Here is a 21,562-nt window from a genome sequence, read left to right as displayed (position 1 = left end):
ATATGCTTGAAGCTTGAACTGATTCATCGTAGTGACTCTCACAATCTTATTCGATACTACTCACTTTTGGACAAAACATATACAGAAGTCTAATCCATCGGAATCCATAACAATATCTGAGAGAATTCAAATCACAGCAAACCCAATTTCAAAATCAATTTGAAACCCAAAATTCAAAATCAATTTGAAACCCGAAACGAACCCACCAACAGTAGGGTGTGTCTCCCTTCACGTGGCATCTACTAGAAAATCGAAATTGCATGAACAAGAACAATGTCCACATACAGACGAAACCTGTAAATCTTGTTCATGCACGTGTTATTTCAAGATTGAGAGATGGATCTTTACGAAGGGGAAACGTTGAACCCAACCGAGGTGCTAAGGTGGTCCCCTTTCCTCCTCCTGTCTTCTTCTTTCTCGGACCCCACGAACAGTAGCTACACCGTCCCTCCTTGTACTGTCACCTGGCAAAGTTAGGGAGCTCCTTCTGTCAGATTTCTCCTGGAAAATATCCCCCCATCTTTTCCCAATTTTCTAGGAAAAAGAGCATCTCCCTTTCTTTCCTGGTCTCCCACATTCTAAACTGGCCTCTCAAAAGAAGAGACTTGCTCCTTCCTTTTTTCCCTCCAAGTCAACAGTACCACTATTCCGGTTTGGCGGAAAGATATTACTAGCCACACTGGACAAAACAGAAAATAGTCCTGTCTCAGAAGTATATTTATACTCGAGAAAGACAATGGCTGGATTGAAAATAATAGTTTTTCCTTGATTAAACGTGTGTACCAAAGGATACACGTTAATCCAAAAGCCTTTGAGAGATATGTTAAAATATTATCTATGTCATCGGGCAATTGTTATTACATGCCCTTTATATTTATGCAATCATTGTTCACTTAATAGTTTTAAGTTTTTCTGTCAAACTTTCTAACAAATGTAAACTTATATGCCTATAAATTTTATAGTTAAGTCATACATATATAAATTCATAGATATTTCAATGTTATGCTAGTATCACGGTTCGTGAATCCTCCCGTACTTGTGATCCTCCCGTACTCGTGACACTTGCATTATAGTACATAAAACTAAAAGCTACAACCATTTTGTGTCATATTACATAATTTTGGATTAATACTATGAAAGACCTTAAATTGGTAAGCATGTAATAAATTTACTCTTAACTAATTTTTTATCACCAAAACCTCAAACTAGTATATTTATGACAAATTTACCCCTAATTATTTTTTGTTAAATTAGATTTCACAAATTGGAATAAATAGAAGGTAAAATCCCAAATTGATACACTCATCAACTGTCATATCATTCAACTTGGTAATTTAATAGTAAAATTTAACAGAAGATAATGAAAGATAAATTTATTATAAGTATACTTGTTTGAGATTTTTAATGATAAAAACTTCAATTTTTGATGAATTTTTCCCAAATGTACTAGTTTGGGGTTCTTTTTGTACTATTAACCCAATTTATTATACTTAACTTTGTCATGCTAATAATTTAGAGTGATTCTAAATACTCCTATAATGTCTTTACATTCTTTGTAAACAGATATATCACCAATAGTAAGGAAAAAAGTGATAAATTATTTGATATAGCAAATTAAGAGACTTGATATGTATTTTCTTGGAAATTTCTTTTTGACAAACTTATTTCTAAGGAAGTAAAATCTAAAAAGAGAAAAAGAAACATAGTGCCTTTAAAATACATGTGATACCCATAAACAATAAAAACAAAACATATGAAATGCTTAATTATGATAACTAGATCCTAAATAGAAATAGAAATAAATAAACAAAAAGAAGGCGGGCCACCATTTCAAATTGCAAATGAATGATTGAAAGCAATTTTGTCTTTTTAGCGAAAATTGGGGGTGAGTTTAGTCATATAAAAAGTAGAAATAGTGCTGCCCTAAAAAAAGGCTAGGGTTTAGGCTGGCACCATACATTCGTGTAAATAGATTACACAGAACGAAAATGCTTAATTAGAGTGATTATACATAGAAGGAAATCAGGTGTTACCCTATGAGTAGGTGCTGTTAATTGGAAGAGTAATTTTGGAAACATAAAAGTTAGACAAAATAATGTTTTGGCTTATTAATTTAAGGGTAATTACATGGTGGAGGTGCAGGAGGGGCTGGTAGCACTATTCCATATGGCCTAGCATTGGGGCGGCGATGGGAAGTGGCCCTCACCATGAGTAGCGACGGCAAGCGAGTCCTCACCTACTCATGGCAATAGCCACTACCAAAAGGTAGGATTAATTTGCGATAAATATGATAGGAGCATGGATGTATCAATTTGAGATTATTTGTGATATTAATCCATTAATTTATCATTGACTTCCTTAAAAAATGGTTTTTTTCTTTATATATAATCTGTCATGATTATGCACTTAGTGCATAACTCAACACTAATTTCAATTAAACAAATTTCTTTTTCCCAGGCTGATTACCAGAGCAATATGTTCTCCTGATCAAAAAAATAAAGGACCATGCATCGACATATGAAGAGGGTCATGATTGTGGTACGACCTGCTTACTGTATAGAGTGCAAAAGCATTATAGATTCTTCACTTTATTTTTCCCATATGACTTCCCAAGAAAATTTTTATTTCCCCCATCTCCCTTCTTTCTTGACCTTTGCTTTTCTTAAGGCTTTTTGCATGTCCAAACAAAAGGTGAGCCGTACATATTCATTTACCTTTTTTGTCTAGTCCTGCTTCGTGATATAGATAATATTCTATCAAATAAATTCAATTCCTTTCGAAATTCAGAATATATAAAAAGCAATTTAAATATAAAAAATTTAACACATAGTGGCTGTTTTACAGCATTTTACGTGTATTATTCATTAATCTGGAAATTTCTATGTTTAATCAAATATTAAGAGTCCGTTTGTTTCATAAAAAATGAATAATCAATTATAATACTTAAAATAATTAGTCAATGAAATTTTTTATAATTTTAATTAGAAATACAAGCAATCATTTTTTGAAAAATATTTTCTAAATGATTTATTTTACATGAAATAAGTGGACTCTTAAAATAAACTAGTACCAAAAGGGAGAGAGAGAAAAGGACTTAAAGTCAAGTATCCCACCTCACTTGTTCATGCGAAGATTTCGAGGATTGACCTGTGCTTGTTCTTTCACCATCTATCAATCTAGTACTCCAAGACTTCATCAGTTATTTAAAACAAAACTTGGGTGCACTATTCACGCCGAAATCAGCTAATCCCAAAAAAATCTAAACAATATATTTATAATTCAAGAGGGGGGAAGAACATGGTTCAATGTCTTTAATCATCGATAATAGTGTATGAACAAATCGTGTAATCAGCACTCACTTTGACAAAGCCTTGTGTCTCCACAACATGACGCAATCGAGGCATCAAAATGTCAAAAAAAGGTCAAAAAGAAGGACAAAAAGAAGAATAAAAAAGATAAAAGAATAAAAAAAGAGGAATAATCTCTTGCTTCTCTCTGCCATCCACCGCCAGCTACTGGGAAACCGACTCGGCCAGTCGCCCGAGCCGCTCCACGAGCTTCGGCGCCAGCTTCCTGGCCGGTCTCTTCTCCTTCCCCGGTCGAAAGTCGAACCCGAAGAACGCGTCCGCCACGTCCTCGGAGCTCCAGCCCGCCTTCCGGAGCCGGTCCGAGAACCGATCCGCTTTCAGGAGCAGGGAGTCGAGCACCGCCTGGCGGTCCACCGCGAACGCCGTCCCGCCACTGAAGACGTCGTCGGCGGACGCCGAGACCTCCAGCATCTCCGACACGTCCGATTCGCTCCACCCGCCGCCCCTCAACACCGACCCGATCCGCTCCATGTACTCGTCGACCCATTTGGGGTGCCGGGTATCCGCTGGCAAGTCGAAGAACCTCTCCGGCGACGAGGAGGACGACTGCGACGAGGAGGACGAGGACGAGGAGATTCTCCGGCGGCGGTCGAAGGCGGCGTCGCTCCAGAACTCGACCCACCTCGTCGACCTCCCCGCTCCGCCGCCGCGGCCGTCCACGCTTCGCCTCGCCCCGAGAGACCTCTGCCTCTGGAGAGCTGCTTCTTCTTCGTGTTCGTAGTCAGAGCTCCGGAAGAGTGACTCGCGGTGGAAGAAATCGGAGAGGTCCGAGCCGCAGCAGAAGACCCGATGCTCGTCGACGAAGAAGATGGGGTTCCCGGCGAGCGACGGAGCGGAAGGGATGTAGCAATGGCTGAAGATCGGTATCAAGATCGGAGCTTTCTTGAGGGCGTTCCTCGCGACCCGGAGGGACTTCTCCGGGTCGGGCGGCTTCGGGCCCCAGCATTTGGGCCAGAACGCGTTGCGGGCCACCTGGAGGGAGACGGAGGCGGTGGGGAGGTCGAGGGAGGCGCGGAGGTGGAGGCGGGCCGGGCCGGCGGCGGCGCGCCAGTTGGGGAAGCCGGGGCCGACGGGGAGGCCGGCGGAGAGGACGGCGCGGAGGTCGGGAGGGAAGGAGAAGCCGAACTCCGCCTCGGCGCGCGCGAAGTCGGCCTCGGACAGGCCGGGCTGGACCTGGACGCCGGAGCTGCGGAGGTGGGTCATGGCCTGGTCGGAGAGGGAGGAGAAGGAGAGGAGGCCGTTCCGGGAGGCCGCGGCGGAAGGGGCGGCGGCCGCGCGGGCGGAGAGGCGGCGGAGGCCGGCAACGTGGGCCGGGGTTATGCCGGTGATGCGCCGGTCCACGTCGACCATTGTCGGGCGTTTCGGAGAAGCAGAGGAGGTCGGCTGATCTCACTTCCCTTGTCGCCGTTGGTCGTTGGCTGCTGCAGCGTTCATGTGCGTGTGTCTGTAGAGAGAGAGAGAGAGAGAGAGACTTCGACGTGAAGTGGAGAAACGTTCAGAGTTGGGAATGCAGAGAGCTTAGAGAGAGAAAGCGATATGGAGATGGATATTTATAGCAGAGATGAGAGAGAGAGAGAGGGGGAGACGACGGTGTTCATGATTTGTGTTAAGAGGTAATTTTCAATCCAAATCCGTACTTGTCGATTTGGGAAAGTCTGAACCCAATCCCTAATTAGTAAAATTGTGACTAGGCTCAAACTAATAATTCGGATTTGTTATTGATTTGATTCGATTTTATACCGTTCACGTCACATCAAAACACTAAAGATCACGAAAATTTCGTTCGCATACATTATTAGATATTAATGATGAATTGATAATGTCGAAAGAAGAATGAATCTTTGGTTCCATAATATAAAGCAATCTTTGATAGGAAGAATTCGCTCGGTAAGGTTAAACTATAAATTTTATTAAATATAATGAAAAAGATTTATCTATTATACTCATTAATTTGGTTCGATTTATCAGTTTGCTAAGTTATAAACCAAAGGTTCGACAAAAAAAAAAAATTATAAATTAAGGCACACTAATAGATCAATAACAAACGAATTTCCTACCAAATCATTAGTAGAAGTTAACCACACGATGCATGAAAATTTTTAAGTGTTCATTTTGTAATCTACACATTATATTAATAAAAGCGTTAAGAGATTTAAGCATTGCGTGCTTATATGATATACTAACTCTAAGAAAATAAATAAAGTAGAAGAAGCATCACGTCAATTTCTTTGCAATGAGAATAAGCCAGTTCCAACATTACACAATCCTAGGTGTCAAGTATAGAGGCAACTCAGAAAAAAGTCTCTGTTACATAGATTCTTTGAGTAAGCTTGAGATCCAACGCCAAGGAAAAGGGTTTCCATGTACTTTTCCTTAAATTACTGGTCAAAATCCTCCTAGATTACATGATATGGCTTTTGGAGTACCCAGCTTTGCACGATCACAAGGAGATGTCGATCTGTGTCTGGAATCCTGGATGGCATAATCCCCCACTATAAAGGAGCCGTGGAATCAAGGAGAAGAATGAGGAAGAAATAGCTTCTTGTATGTTAGTACATCATCTTTTGGGAAGATATACTATTCAAATACCATCAAGTGCGGTCTTGTCCTCCATGATGTCACGAATATGACACATGTTAGCAAACTTCTGGTTCGCAAATGTCGTCAACATTAGCTACCTCATGTGGAGAAATTTCATAACTTTGACTAATTTAAAGTCCTTAAGTTCATCACCTCGTACCCAATTCGTTAGTTTAGTGCACACGATTGTTTGGAAAACTGCCGAGATCTCTTGCCCTTGTAAATATTTAACAACAATGGGATTGTGATGGAGGATGATTAGGATGGGGATGAGGGGACTTATCATGCGATTGGTGTGGCCAGATGCTTTAAAAGGTTTGGATACCTAATATTAGTGTAGAAAATTTAATGCCCTCATGTGCGCTTTTGATTCTAGATATCAAATCTTTACATTTTCTTGAGTGTTGGCTTTTAATATATGTTTTGTGAGTTGGAAGATTAAGCTTTCTCAAAATATAATCAAATGAGCATATGCTTGAGAAGTTATTATTAGTCGAGAAGGCCTTCCACCTTTGAAGTCATCACCTCATTTAGCCACTATATTAAGGGGCATGCGTAAGAGTGTTAGATGAAAGAATCCCATATTGCAAAAGTGATGTGGTGTTAAACAGCTAAAGAGGCGGCGCGGCGGCTAAGTGAATTTGGATTGCCAATTTGTGATTTATTGGTGTGTCAATTCTAGATGAATTGTCAATTTGATGTGCGAATCTAGGATCCGAACTTGAGGCATTGTCCAGCTTGCTTTCTTGGGAAAATAAATAGACGAATTCTCTTCAGTTGGGGCTGTGATTCTTTAAGCAACGGCTCTATCCATCGGATTTGATGGGGAAAGGAGCACGGTCAAGTGAACTGACTCTTGTCTTTGTTCGTTGAAATTATTCCTGATCAGTCTCAATTGGTCCAAAGTTAGTACTGTTTAACTTTTGATTTTCTTTACCTTTTTCCATCTCAGTTAAAAGCTCATTTTGCAATCATCAAACGTTGAATGGGAGGAAATGAAAAGGCTAGGGCAGACATGGATCATTGCCCCTAGTTGTAGGCTAATAACGTTAACCTCTCTCTCCCTCTTTCTCAATTGTTGTGTATATTTTAAGGAAAAAGGAGGGGTCGGCTCCGCTAATGAAAGTTGCCAACTAATCATTGGTCATCACGAAAGGATTAGGAACGAGGGATGTCCCTTGGGATTAGGACATTGCTCCATCGTTCTGGGTTTTAGCACTCCCAAGAACCAAAGATATTACAAAGCAACATGCCTGGAATGATGAAGTTTTGTGTCTACATGCTTTGGAACGAAGAAGAGAACGTTGGGCTGTTAAATTACACGAGTCTTTAACGCGCACATGCCATACATCCAATTACGATTTCTTGTTTTTGTCAAGTGGCTTAATTATATTCCTTTTTTGGGATAGCAATATGTTGCATTATGATCTTACTACTTTCCTATGATAGTGTTTTGCAAACTAATTTAGGGTTTTGCTCTTCTCAATCACTAATCGAATGAATTTCAACCAGCCTCATTATGAGTAAATTAAGTTTGCATGCGGGTGATGTTCATATAAGTTGGGAACCCACCATTCAAGATTTTATCGGAGGTAGATGAAGAAAAATATAACATCTAATCTTAAACATAATTGCTCCATAAAAATTGGCCATTCAGGACATAGGAATAGCGTTGCTCGTGACACTACTGTGGTAAAATGCATCTACTGACTCTTTTAGTGGTGCTTAGAAGCATATCATTTATGAGCTTAAAGGCATTGAAGTCTCTTGCATCACTTAGAAGTGGGGCTTAAACACTTGGAAACATATTTACCTTGTTCTTTACCTGTTTCTAACTTTCTAGTGAATGTTCTCAGGGACATTTACAAGCTATGTAGTGGTGTATCCCATGTTAGGTCTCCGACAGAAATCAAAGAAGTCTCTCTACACCACTGGAGCAGATATGAGACAGCTGCCTTATCACCGTCCGCATCAATAAGAATCAAGAGAAAAGTGCTGTGTTTTTGACCATGTCCGCTTTTTGGAAGCATCAGAACGGTTGCCGGAATGGAAAGCTCGTTTCCTTTTGAGAGCTGCCCCTCGTTGTTGTTGAATAGATCCCGTTTCTGAAAGCGATAGCGACTTATTATAAATACAAAGCCAGAATTTATGCATCGCACCAGAACCCATGAAAGATTAAAGAATAGAAAAATGTTGGATTTGATGTAAAAGAGATGCGTTGTCAAAGGCCGGCCATGGCCAGTTCTGAAGTGGAATTTGTGTGCTGGCCCTTCTCGATGCACCGATTTGACCTATTCCCGTGAAAAAATAATTTAAATAATATTGATATTGACACGTAATATAATATGATATGACACAATATATCAACACGATTTAAAAAAAAAAAAAAAATAGAGAATTTCAAAATGTTAACATATATTGTATATTAAATATATATTTATATATATACATTATTTTAATCAAATTAATTTATTCAAATTCACAAATAAATAAATAATAATAAAGAGATTGGAATGAATTTATATTAAAAAATCAATCCATCATTTGTTAGTATCATTCATTATTTCAATTTGACAAATTCAATTTCATTCCAATAATCCTTAAAATTTCGAGAATAAAACAAGCAATCCACATTTTGGACTTGCGTGTTGGAAGAGAAGAGAAAAAAACAAATTTGGGTGTGAATTGTGTGTCGCGATAAGCAAGAGTTGGAAGAGAAAAAAGACTAAGTTTTCTTCTTTTCTCTCATTATTTATTATTTTTTTTTAAATTGACCATATGCGTATCAAAATTCTAGACTCAAGTGTCGAAAAGTGTCGGGAGAGTTAACTACGTGTCAGATTTTATAACATGTATTGCCTGAGTGTTGGATACGTGTCGGAATGTCCGATATAACACGAAAACTCCCGGAGAGTGTCGGTGCTTCATAGTGAATAACATGGTGCCCGTGAATGCTTCATTTCTTTCATGGAAAAATCTGACATATTTGAAAAATGTCTTTTAAGAAGCTATTTACCGGAAAAATGATGATACTTTCCATTATTTGGTTGAAATTTTAAAATGAATTGCAAATTTTCTTCCATGGTTTATAAAGCAAAACTCGCTTGTATTTTAATCTAAACAGACATGTACTCTTTGTGTGATATAAGGATCCGGCCTAAAATGGCATGCACTTTTTTTCCGGCCGACCAATCTTGGAAGATAAGTGCGAGACATTTACGTAAAAGTGAACTGTGTTATGACAAAATTGCAAAAGTGACGCGTCAAATTGCAATACCATGAGAAAAAAAGAAGTAGCGGGTCAATTGTCAGACGGAACCTTCTAGAGTATATGCATTTGCCCGCCAAGATTGCATTACAAATGCGACAAACCAATGCGAAGACAGAACGTCTATCATAGATGACCGTAGTGTTATATCCAATCCGATCGCAGGATGAAAGATTAAAGAAGGGGCCGTGAAGTGACATGAAAGGCTGTACTGAATTAGACAGCTAAACAACTATGAAAGTAAGCTTAGTGAAATGGAAATACATGAATTAGTGGATTTAGAACTTTGTACATCTACATGCCGATAATTTGAAAATAGGTCCATTTCACATAGGCCTTCGCCACCCCGAGGAACCCAAACTTGCCGTTTGGGTCCCAAACCTGGTGCCAAGGACCTTGGCTTGGACAACGGGTACTAGACCCTGACCTCACGGACCTAGGCATTGGCTGCTATGATCCTCGGGCCCAAGCGCTAGGTTTCCTTGAGCTTAGTCATTAGGAACCTGGGCACGAGTGACAGGAACTTGGGGCTCAGCCTCGGGGGAACTTGGTGGGCACTGGTGATTCAGGCATGGAAGTCGGGTGTTGAGGCACAATAGACAAGGACTTGGACAGGGTCAGCGGGGTTTATTGGCCTAGCCTCAAGGAACTCGGGCCTGGCTGTCAAGGACCTGGTGTAGAGGTTGTCGTCCCTATGCCCAAAAATGGGGTTTCATGTCCAAGTTCTAATATCTAATTGTATTTTGAAAAATGATTTTTATTGTTAAAAGAAGAAACCAAATTGAGATACTTAGGAGTGAGAAATTTGTTTGGGCTGAACAACACCTCGAAGGTTGGAAATTGTCTGCTTTTATTGAGACTCGAGTGAGCTTGGAATGTTTACCATGTTTGATCCATTAGAAATAAGAAAATCACTTTTCTACGTTAAGCTTGCGATAGACTTCGTCTACCGATTCCTCTCGATGCATCAATTCTTTTTTAGGCCAAACGCGTTTCCTTTATTTCTCAAACATAAACATCAAGCGCACTTGTGGACCATCATAACGAAGCGAGTCCTAGAAGACCCAATCCATTATTCTATCAGTCTCTCTACTACATGGGCTAAAATTAAATATGAGAAGTGGAGTGGCGGATCACGGGCCTCGGAGATTGGTGCGCGCTCTTCCTGCACCAACCCATCTGCGGACTTCGAATAATTTATCAAAACTCGAACGGTCGGACTCAAGCTGAATGCTGTTCTGGAAAAGAGAAACTTGAGGGCGTCCACCATGGCTAGGGTTTCAGCTTGATTTGCAAAGGAGAGGCGAGGTGAGTTCGCAAACCCCTCGATGAGAGTTCCAGAGGAGCTACGACATGCGCAGGCTATCGCTCCATCGACTGTTCAGGTTACGTGAGGTCCACCTATATCAGCCTCCGGAGCACCTTGTTTTGGAGGGATCCACTCTGGAGGTGAGTTTGTCTCCCGTGTTTCCCGGCTACAAGTACATAGTTTTTGTCTATGTACCTATGTAATGAAAGATACTTCTTTTCCTTCTTCTAATTCTTCTTTCTTTCTTTTTGTTTATTTATATTTTTTAATAGGAAAGTCCTCCTCCAAAACCTATTATTACTTGGGATCCAAGTCCAAGACTTTCTTTCCATGGCATTATTGATCACCTTAATTGGAAACTCACCGAACAAGGGAATGTCATGGCTTTTCGGCTCTGAACGAAAAAAAATTATGATAAGAGTCACAAAATTTGATTCATAAATCAAGTCATAAGTCTTCTATACTCGGCAATTTTACAGGCATTTTTGCTTTCAGAAAGATTCAAAGTGTTCTTTGCTTTTGCTGTATAATTGATTTTCTTTTTTCTAGTGGGCTACATATTACTGGACCAAGATAGAAATTGTCATCCCGGGCACGCACGCACCATCACTTGATGAAATGCTCTAGAACTTCATTACATCAGACAGATGTCCACCGCATTGGTGGACTTGCTATATGAAAATAACATGTGTCCAAGGTGATATAGACCGAGTTCATCTCCACCATTATGTGTGTGAAAAATAAGCTGATGATATTTGTCATGAAGCAAGTACAACAAATCACTTATTGGAAAAAAACAACGGAAACTCCACTAATTTCATAACATGGATGAATTACATTGCACGAAATATGCCATATGTAACATCTACATTGCAAAGACCCTTGCATGCCTCTTTATTCTAGAAGAAAAGAACAAAGAAGATTGAGAGACGGAGACTGCAATCTCCTCAGACCTCATCTAATTTCACATTAGGAGGCATATACTCTACTCATTCTGAATTATTCATGCGGGCTACTTGGCCAGAACTCCGCAGCTGGACTTGATGAGGCTCTCGGCCATGATGCGGTTGTCGCTAGAGTCTCAGTGGCTAAGGAGATTGATGTGATTGAAGGGCCTGTATTGCCAAGGGTGTGCTTCGTTGATGAACTCCTCAGGTGTCTCGATCATCCCTGTGAGATACAAGAATGTCCCAAGAGAGTATCTCAGTTTACTCTCTTCTTTAACCGCCAGTCGGTGGTCACAAAGCCTTGATCCTTCCATTGCTCCATGCCTGATCAGCAACAAACCACATCAAACAAGAAATGACTACAATGAACTAGTGCCAAGAAGAATTTTCACGAGCAAATAAGCGACTTACGACACAATCTTCACCGGCCATGACCATGAAATTCGAAGCCGAGGGTTCGAAAGTGAACCACGCCCCATCTTCGGTCCGCACTTCCAAGCCCCTAATGTTGTTCTGGTGCAAGTAGGACAAGAAGCTTTTGTCCGTGTGCTCGGTCGGGTTCGCGCTAGCCTTGACGCCTTCCGGTTTCTTGTACTTCAAGAATCGAAGAAGGTATGTGCTCGAGTCGATGTAAGATCATAGCATTTCTTGACACCGTAGTTCTCGCAGACCATTCTGAACACTACTTTCTCCATCTCAGCTATGAACAGCTTTTCTGCCGCCATAGAAACAGAGAAATTAAATTAGAGAAGTCGACTTTAATTTTGTCTATATTATCAAGCTAAGACTATCTTTATTAAACCACTATAATTTCTCTATTGAGACAAAACGAACGCGGTCTGCTTATCAAAACATCAAATCCAAAAGAAATAGATTATTACTAAGCATTCTTATACAGGCTTACAAGATGTTAATTTAGAGTGATATTGCAGATGGCAAATAAGCATTCGAAACCTCTATTGGCAAGAGTTTGCAACGTCAATATTGTCAACAATGATTGCACATATGGATAGTATTAGACAGAAAAGGGAAAAGATTAGTACCAGAAGTGGTCATTCCCAGACGGCCACAGGAGATAGGTATACTTTTCGCACTCTTGAAGTCTTAGATGAATTGTAAGTGCACAATATCTATAAGTAATAAAGTGATGAGTGAGTATCGTTCCCACCATGATTATCTCTAATTATCCAATTATTTACTGGAAATCCAAAAATTTAGCTAACTAAGTCAGAAAGGTAAGTAAAAAGTGAATTAAATCAATTACAGGACTGAAATATAAGAGATCCGAAACTTAAATGATTCAAAAGCTAATTAAAATTGCAAAGTAAACCTAATATAAAGTAAAACCAAAAATTAACAAGGAAAATTTCAAAATTTTAACCAATATCACAAAGCGTTAGAGCATCCAACTTCATTTAACCACTCATGATTAATTCTCTTAACTTGTCATGCAACAAATTAATTCTTAATTGTGTTGGTGAAATTTCCTTAAGTTAGATTACAAGCTAACCTCGGTCTAATAATCCCTAATTAGGTATGTTAACCCACACTAACCTTAGGTGAGTTTAAACTACCTAAAAGCATTAAGTTCCTGTGGAAATTCTCGGATTCAATCTAAGTAGTCCAAATCTAGATCTGTTATTGCAACCACACAAACAACCCAGTGTACCTTGACCTAGATTTAATTTGTGGTTTAATATCACTAGTGCTCATGCATGCAATCTCCACCTAGTATCATGCATACATCGAAAATCATTTTAAAGTTGGCCAAACTTCTAAAAGCATTAAGATCGTGATAGAAAACGCCACAATGAAAATAATTATATTGCATGAATAAGTCTTAAAAATCAATCAATCATGGTTAAGATCCATTGTAGCTCTAACAAAAGAAATTTAGAACATAATTAAAGCTAAACTAACAACAAAAATTAAGGAGAACATAATGCTAAATTAAAACAAATTCACCAATTTAAGTCCTAAATAGGCTTGGGTTTGCCTCCTCCTTCTCTCCTTGACATGCGCCAATTCTATTAATAAAATAGAAGCATAAAAGCTAATTGAAAAAACCTAAAATCTAGTTGTTGCTCCAAGGCTTCTTCGAAAACTGAAATATGTGGCAGAAGAGGGTTTTATATAGTCTCCAAAAATCTATCCTAGGTCAGCCTTCCACTAGATCTTGAATAGGACTCCTCTTTAAATTAGGAGAATTTCTTCTTAAGATTCATATTCTTGATTTTCTTTGAACCTAGATTTAATTATGGTCAAATCCACCAAATTTTGTTCTTGGCTGGCTTTTCTTCAAGATAAGATATTCTGAAAGATACTAAAATATTCTTAATATTGAGATATCCTTAAGGATATTGAAATCTTTTAGAAGATGCCGTGACATAGGGACTAATCTGCAAATCTAGCATGGACACATGGATAATTACGCATAAGGTCTTGGCGTGTTCTGTAAATGATGCGCACAATCCATTATAAATTTGAAAGTCATATTTCCTACAAAATTCAATAAAATTACATGAGTAGCAAATAAATTCACCCAAAATTCATCAAAATTGAGCAAATATCGAGCTTAAATTAGTAAAAATACTCTATCTAAAATAGAGTTACCAATTACCCCCAACTTAAAGGTTTGCTAGTCCTCGAGCAAACAATAGAAGCAAACAAACCTTATCTCCAATTATCACAATCCATTCACAATTACTTGGATCACTACTTAAAAGGAAAACATAAATCCCATCGAACCCAAAAAACAATACATAAGCTATATCTAACCTTAACCGTGCAATCTGTGTATGTGATCCTTGACTTTTCAAATCGTGTATGCTCAAATAAATCAAGTTGATATGCAACACCCCAAACTCAAAACCCATTAATCAAGTCCCATAGGTTTACTTTTCAGTTCTCTCTCCACTAATGAATAGCATTACCCAGTTAACAATCAATAGGTCTTTAAGGCTTATAATATAGCTCGGCTAATGATAGAATATAAAGGATTTAAGCCCAATGCACCCCATAAACATATCAATTCTCAAAGCATTTGAATTAAATAGGATTCAAGCCATATCCTCCATCTGCTTACACTATCATAATCATGTAATTCACAAACACTTAACACTTTAAAACTTCAATTACTTCTCTTTTTCCTTCTTTCATTGCTGAATTTCTTTCTTTCTTTCTTTCCTTTTTTTTTTTGACTTTTCATGAATGCTTATATCACCTTCTTGATTGAGTATAGCATATTAATTTCAATTGGACATCAAACAAATTCTAAGACAGGTGAGTTCTAGAGAATCACATACTTTCCACTGATCTTTTCTAAGCACAAATAACTCAAAAAACAAGGATAAGTGCTCAAAATATGAATTGCACATTCAAAATTAAGACTAACTCATATATCAATCTCAAGTTAAACAAGATTTATATCCTCTTAAAAATTGCAACAACTCAATCATGAAAAGGACATCAATCTTGTAAATTAAGGTTATCCTATAAAGTTTGCTTAAAAAATATTTTAAAAATTTCAAATAAGCCTAGAAATTTTCAAGACTCACAAAATTTTAGCACAAAAAATTTCAATCCCCTACCCCCAACTTAAAATAAAGTATTGTCCTCAATGCATAAGAATAAAGAATTAGACACGAGTAATGATGCAACCACATTAGAGTAGAGTAAGGTTTGAAATACTCCCTTGAATATGTAATGATGTAAATTGTCCATGTTGAATCAGGCCTAGTAGGGTATGATTGGCTTAGGTTTATGGTTAGAGATTGATGAAGAAAATTTCTTGGCTGCATGGTGGCATAGCCATGTGCCTCTAACCCTTCTTCTACCTCTATGGCACATAACAGAGCAGTACAATATGCATTATACCTCATACTTGTGCACACTGCTATCCTTGCAAAACAGAAAATTTGTCGCCACAATAATTTTTTTTTTTTTTAAATTTTTAAAGATAACACACAAACCAAACAAACACAAGAAATAGAAGATTAAAATTTGGGTTGCCTCCCAAGAAGCACTTGCTTTATAGTTTGCAGCCGAACTCTTCCCATGTTTTTAAGCAAGTGAAACCAAGGTGATGAAAGATGTTTGGGCATCGAAATCTTCTCCATAATAATGCTTGAGCCTAGGACTATTCACCTTGAAAGTCCCTTTTTTCTCATTGGTAATCTCGATGGCTCCAAAAGACAATACTTTGGTGATGGTGTAAGGACCGGTCCATCTAGACTTCAACTTACCTAGAAACAAAAGAAGACATGAGTTATATAATAAAACCTTTTCACCCACATGAAACTCTTTCCTTAAGATGTGTCAATCACACTATCTCTTCGTTTTCTCCTTGTAAATTCTCGCAATTTCATATGCATCATTGCGCATCTCTTCCAACGCATCCAATTGAAGTAGTCTTTTCTCACCTGCTGCTTGCATATTAAAGTTAAGTTTATGCAAAACCCAATATGCCTTGTGTTCCAACTCAACAGGTAGATGCCATACTTTACCATATAAAGCCGAAAATTTGACATACTAATAGGAGTTTTGAAAGCAGTTCTATAAGCCCACAAAGCATCATTAAGTTTTCTTGCCCAATCCTTCCTATTAGCGCTCACGGTCTTTTCCAAAATTCTCTTTATCTTCGTATTAGATATCTCAGTTTGATCCCTAGTTTGTGGATGATAAGCAGTAGTTACCTTATAAGTGACTCCATATTTATGCAAAAGAGACTCAAACTATTTATTCATGAAGTGTGTGCCTTTGTCACTTATAATGGCCATAGGCTTACCAAACCAAGTAAAGATGTGCTTTTTCAAGAAATTACAAACAACCCTAGCATCATTAGATTGCAAAGCCACAGCCTGTACTCATTTAGATATATACTCACAAGCAACCAATATGTAAATGTTACCAAAAGAAGGTGGAAATGGACCCATGAAGTCAATGCCCCAAACATCAAACAATCTACACACCATAATATTGTTTAAGGGCATTTCATGTCTTCCAGATATGTTCCCAGTCCCTTGACACCTATTATAGTGAGAAACATGAGCATATGCATCCTTAAAAAGAGTAGGCCAATAAAATCCATATTGTAAGAGCTTAGCATTAGTCTTGATGGCACTGTAGTGATCACTTGCCTCTCTATCATAACAATAAAAATAGAATGTTATAGATTTCTTCATTAGCAACACAACATCTAATAACTTAGCACATATTGTGACATCCCAAATTTTCACTTCTACTTTCAATTAAATTAATCGGGCATTTCATCGACGTGCCTATAGAGTTGTTCTCAGAGCTGATCATTCTCAAGATAACTAGACTATCTGGGAAAGCCATTAAGGAATTTTAATGCAATAGACTTGATAATTCGACTAGGAAATCGGCTACTCGATCGTGTTCATCTTTAGAGGTTATTACGACACAGTTTAAAATCGATCAAAGATCAGAAATAGGTTGGTTCGATTGAGATGTGTGGCTAAATGTGAGTGACTCCACTAAATTGGAAAATTCTCCTCGACCGGCACTAGATTGATTTTTCTATTATTTTTGTACCCTGTGTCCGTATTTGAATCCTCGAGATTTTCACGATAATCGAGAGTTGTCAATGTGTCGAGTGGGTTCACTGTGGCTTAAAGAAAATCGACTATGGGTCATTTGAACTAAAAATTTCTAAAAGCTACCCGATAGCCTAGGTCACGCTAAAATCGCGCTAGAGTGAAATTAACCATGAATTTGAATCCGATTTTAGAAATTAAAAGTTTTTTCATGTCACAAATCATTTTAGAAATGTTGACTAGTCTCAAAAGATTTTTTTGCAAACCGAGACTTTTTGGTAAAAAGTTGAAGTAGGGTCGTTTTCGTCCAGAAAATGTCGGGGATCGTTTTTGATAGCGAAATTGAGAAGCAAGATGATTCAATTGGTGAGAAAAAAATACCAATTTGATTATCAACTCGATAATTGAATTTTTAGAGACCAAATTGAATTAATTCGAGGAGGATTTAGGGTCTAACGAAGAGAAATCGAGCCAAATTCGTGTATACCCATCACCCACGAAGTTTGGACTATCTTGGACTTCTAGAAGCGAGCCTTGGTAGCTGATTTTGGTCCATGGAACTCAGCTGGTGGTGGAGGATGGTTAAGGGGGACAAATTGAGAGAAAAAAGGAGACCAAGTGGCCCCCTTATCCCCTTATCTCTCCCTCTCTCCCTCACGTACTAGTCGATTGCCCCTCTTCTCCCTTCATTATGCCTTGAGAGCTTCAAATTTATAGAGAATAAAACTAGCAAGCTCCGAGCAAGCCAGCACGCCGCCGGGACTGCTCGCAGTCGCCATTTGCTGCTCGTGACGCCATCGCTGCCCACGCGCGCCCTCCGCCTTAACCGCACCCAGCTTGCCACCGATCCTTCTTTGTTTGAGTGCCATCCAGCACCGTGAGGCTTGGCCAGAGCCCGTCCAGCCACCTCCGACTGCCGTAGGTTGCCGAGTACCCCTGCTGCCTTCGTTGACCGTGTCTCGCCCATCCAGCCGCCAAAGCCACGCCAATTAGCCTTAAATAGAACCCGAACCAGTGGGTTTCCAGCAGCGCTTGAGGCCCGTTTTGGCCCGCTTCCCGACCCCGAAAGCCAAGCCTGCTTTGGAGATAGTTGAGCCCCATCACATCCCCGTCGAATTGAATTGAGCAGTTTAATAAACAAGTGAGTTTAACTCACTAATGCTCTCTTAGTAAGTTAATGATGCTTAAGGGTTGATTAGCTTAGGTTAAGCATGGCTTAGGTGGATAGTTAGATTAGATTAGTGAATTTTAATTATTTACCGATGCATGTTAGGTGGATAGTTAGTGCAATTAGGGTCTAGACAAACTCTAGTATTTATCTAGAGTGATTCAGAAATTTTCCGGGTCCGTCTCGGCATTTAATTAGGCTTTTTTTTTTAGGCCTAAGTCGCATTTCGGTATTTATTTATTAATTTTCATAATTAATTATTTATTTATTTTCTGAAAATTAGACTAGGATAACTGGTAACCGGAATTTTATGCTGATTGTGACGGTATGATTTGTGTATTTAATTGAGCTCGAATTTATACTGATTTGGTGTAAATCGTGATTTTAGGATTTTCTTCCTAAATTTATTTATTTTCAGTTAGTATTTAATTGGAAAATAACCAAGCATTGGTTTATGCCAAAAATATTTTGGTGGACCATATGAAATGGTTGGATTTGTGGAAATGAAATTATTATATTTTGGCTAAGGCCAATCGTGAACCCACAAATGTCTATTTTTATCGGGTATGATAAAAAGTGAAAAAGAATGGTATACTAGTTCGGCTTGATGACTCGGTATGTCATCTTGGAGAAAGAATGATATACTATATTAGCTCGATGACTCGAAATGTCATCTTGGAGAGAGAACGGTATACTAGTTTGGCTCGATGACTCAGTATGTCATCTTGAAGAAAGAATGGCATACTATATCAGCTTGATGACTCGATATGTCATCTCGGAGAATGAACGTTATATTATATCAGCTCGATGACTCGATATGTCATCTTGGAGAAGTAATAGTATACTATTTATTAGCCTTGAGGTTAGCTACTATCTATTTTTTCATCTTAGAGTAAGCTGTCCACAAGGTGGTTGGATTTTATGGATAGTGTTGATTGAAATGACCAGGGAATGGTCGGGTTGACATATAATCGACTAGGTCGATTGATTGATGAGTCAATTTGAGTGAACGATTTGATTTGTTAATGTGATTCGATGAGATTATAAATTGTGTTGAATTGCAGGAAGGAATTGAGGCCAAGGTAAGTCCTCTGACTCATGATTGTGCCTAGGCAGTCCTTAGGGCGTATTTGCTTCCTAATCGGGTCTTTGGAGGTAGAACTTCCTGAGTCGTCGTCTCACCCCATTGTGGGATGACATTTCAGGTCCATAGATGGCAGCCCCTCCTGCTCCTCCCGAGCTTTTTGGCGAATCGAAGAAGTTCACAGAACAGAGTTATCATATTCCGATACATGGGCACGCTGAAGGGCTGGAATAAGTTCTGGTGAGGTCCATAGTCTGGGTCAATGAGGGTTTACCCAAAAAGGTGCCCCATTGATACAGGTCATGGTACCGCCATTACAGTGATGGACAAAGGGAGGGCCCTCTACCGGAATCTGATATACCTTTGTATGTGATGGAGGTCACTTTTAGTAAGAGTATTGCAGACCCTAAGGATGGATTAGTGGTGGATGCAAAGGATCCCAAGCTTGATGATCCCGACTCTCCGGTGTACTCAGCCGTGGGCTCTAGTTGGAGTGTGGAAGAAGGAGAGATCATGGGGGATGATGATGATGACCCAGAGTAGATTGAAAACCCCCACCCTTGTTTATAAACTTTGTTTTCTGAGCTTGTTTAAGTTGAATCTGACTTGGTAGTTCGCCTTGTATATATGTGCATTGGTTTGCAATGTATATAAGTGTGGTTGTTTTTCAGGTTCAAAATTTATGGTCCTACTTTTATATCCCATTGTTTTATTGTCTGGGAATTATTTATATACTTCCGCATGTGTATTAAAATGAAATGGTCGGTGATGCGTTTTGAGACATCGCTATTTAATCGACCAAGTTGGGATGGGCGCTCGCACGAGGATCGGGGCGTGACACATACCTTAAACAAGTAGGGATACTCCCAAAAGTATTTCTTAACATCGAAGCAAAACTTCTTCCTTTATTGATAATTCAAGTTAGGGGGAAGGATGTCACTTACAAAATAGTTCATAATATCTGCATATTATGGAATTTCGGTTTTCAAGAAAAAGAGTGTTTAATTAGGAAAGTCATTCAAGATTGCTACCTCATCACTAGAGGCATTCGTCAACCTAGATAGGTGATCGACCATAAGGTTTTCGGTCCCTTTCTTGTCCTTGATCTCTAAATCAAACTCTTGAAGCAATAAGATCCAACGATCAACCTTGGTTTCGCATCTTTCTTTGCCAACAAGTACCTTAAAGCTACATGATCAATATAAACAATCACTTTAGAGCCGATCAAATAAGAACAAAATTTATCAAAAATAAAAATAATTGCCAAAATCTCCTTTTCAGTAGTGGCATAATTTAATTGGGCTCCATTAAGGGTTTGGCTAGCATAATATATGGCTCGAAAAATTCCATCCTCTCTTTGACCTAACACGACTCCAATGGCATAATCACAAGCATTGCACATCAATTCAAAAGGCAAGCTCCAATCCGGTGGCATCATTACAGGAGACAAAATCAAGTTCTCCTTCAAGATCTCAAATGCTTGTGAACACTTAGAGTTAAAATCAAACTTAGCATCTTTTTCAAGCAATTTTGTGAGTGGTCTTGCTATCTTGGGGAAGTCCCTTATAAATCACCTATGAAATCATGCATGTTCGAAAAATCCTCGAAGTACTTTCACAAAAGTAAGGGTGTCAATTTGGAGATAACTTCAATTTTGACTCAATCCATCTCAATACCTTTAGCAAGGATTTTATGGCCTAACACTATCATACAATGACACTTCTCCTGATTTAGCACAAGATTAGTTTCTTCACATCTTTGTAACACCAAAAGTAAATTCTGCAAGCATGAATCAAAAGATGTGCCAAAAACAAAGAAATCATCCATGAAAATCTTGATGCATTTCTTTGTCATGTTAAAAATATGCATCTTTGAAAAGTAGTGGGTGCATTACAAAGACTAAAAGACATCTTTCTATATGCAAACGTACCGTAAGGACAAATGAATGTAGTCTTTTCTTGATCATCAGGGGCAATAGGGATTTGGTTATATCCTGAATATTTATCCAAAAAACAATAATACTCATGCCTTGCAAGTTTCTCTAACATTTGATCAATGAAAGGTAAAGGAAAGTAATCCTTACGAGTGGCATCATTCAATTTTCTATAATTCATGCAAACTCGCCAACCCGTAATCGTTTTAGTTGGAACTAATTTATTATTTTCATTGGTTATAACAATCGTCCCTCCCTTTTTCGGCACTACTTGCAAGGGCTCATTCAATCACTATCAGAAATTGGATAGATAATACTTGCATCGAGTAGCTTAATCACTTCGGCTT

At 38.7% G+C, this 21,562-nt stretch overlaps 1 protein-coding gene across 1 annotated transcript; it reads right to left on the bottom strand.

The window, feature by feature from the left end:
• Positions 1 to 3,288: 3,288 nt before the first annotated feature.
• Positions 3,289 to 4,877, bottom strand: LOC104457286. The gene has a single exon (XM_039299520.1). The coding sequence runs from the start codon at positions 4,716 to 4,718 to the stop codon at positions 3,513 to 3,515; it is 1,206 nt and encodes a 401-aa protein (XP_039155454.1). The 5' UTR covers positions 4,719 to 4,877; the 3' UTR covers positions 3,289 to 3,512.
• Between the last annotated feature and the right edge of the window lie 16,685 nt (positions 4,878 to 21,562).

The sequence above is a fragment of the Eucalyptus grandis genome, chromosome 8, assembly GCF_016545825.1.
Source record: "Eucalyptus grandis isolate ANBG69807.140 chromosome 8, ASM1654582v1, whole genome shotgun sequence".
Taxonomy (NCBI): Eukaryota; Viridiplantae; Streptophyta; class Magnoliopsida; order Myrtales; family Myrtaceae; genus Eucalyptus; species Eucalyptus grandis.
The sequence above is the reverse complement of the archived record's forward strand: the minus strand, read 5'-3'. Positions and strand labels throughout refer to the sequence as shown.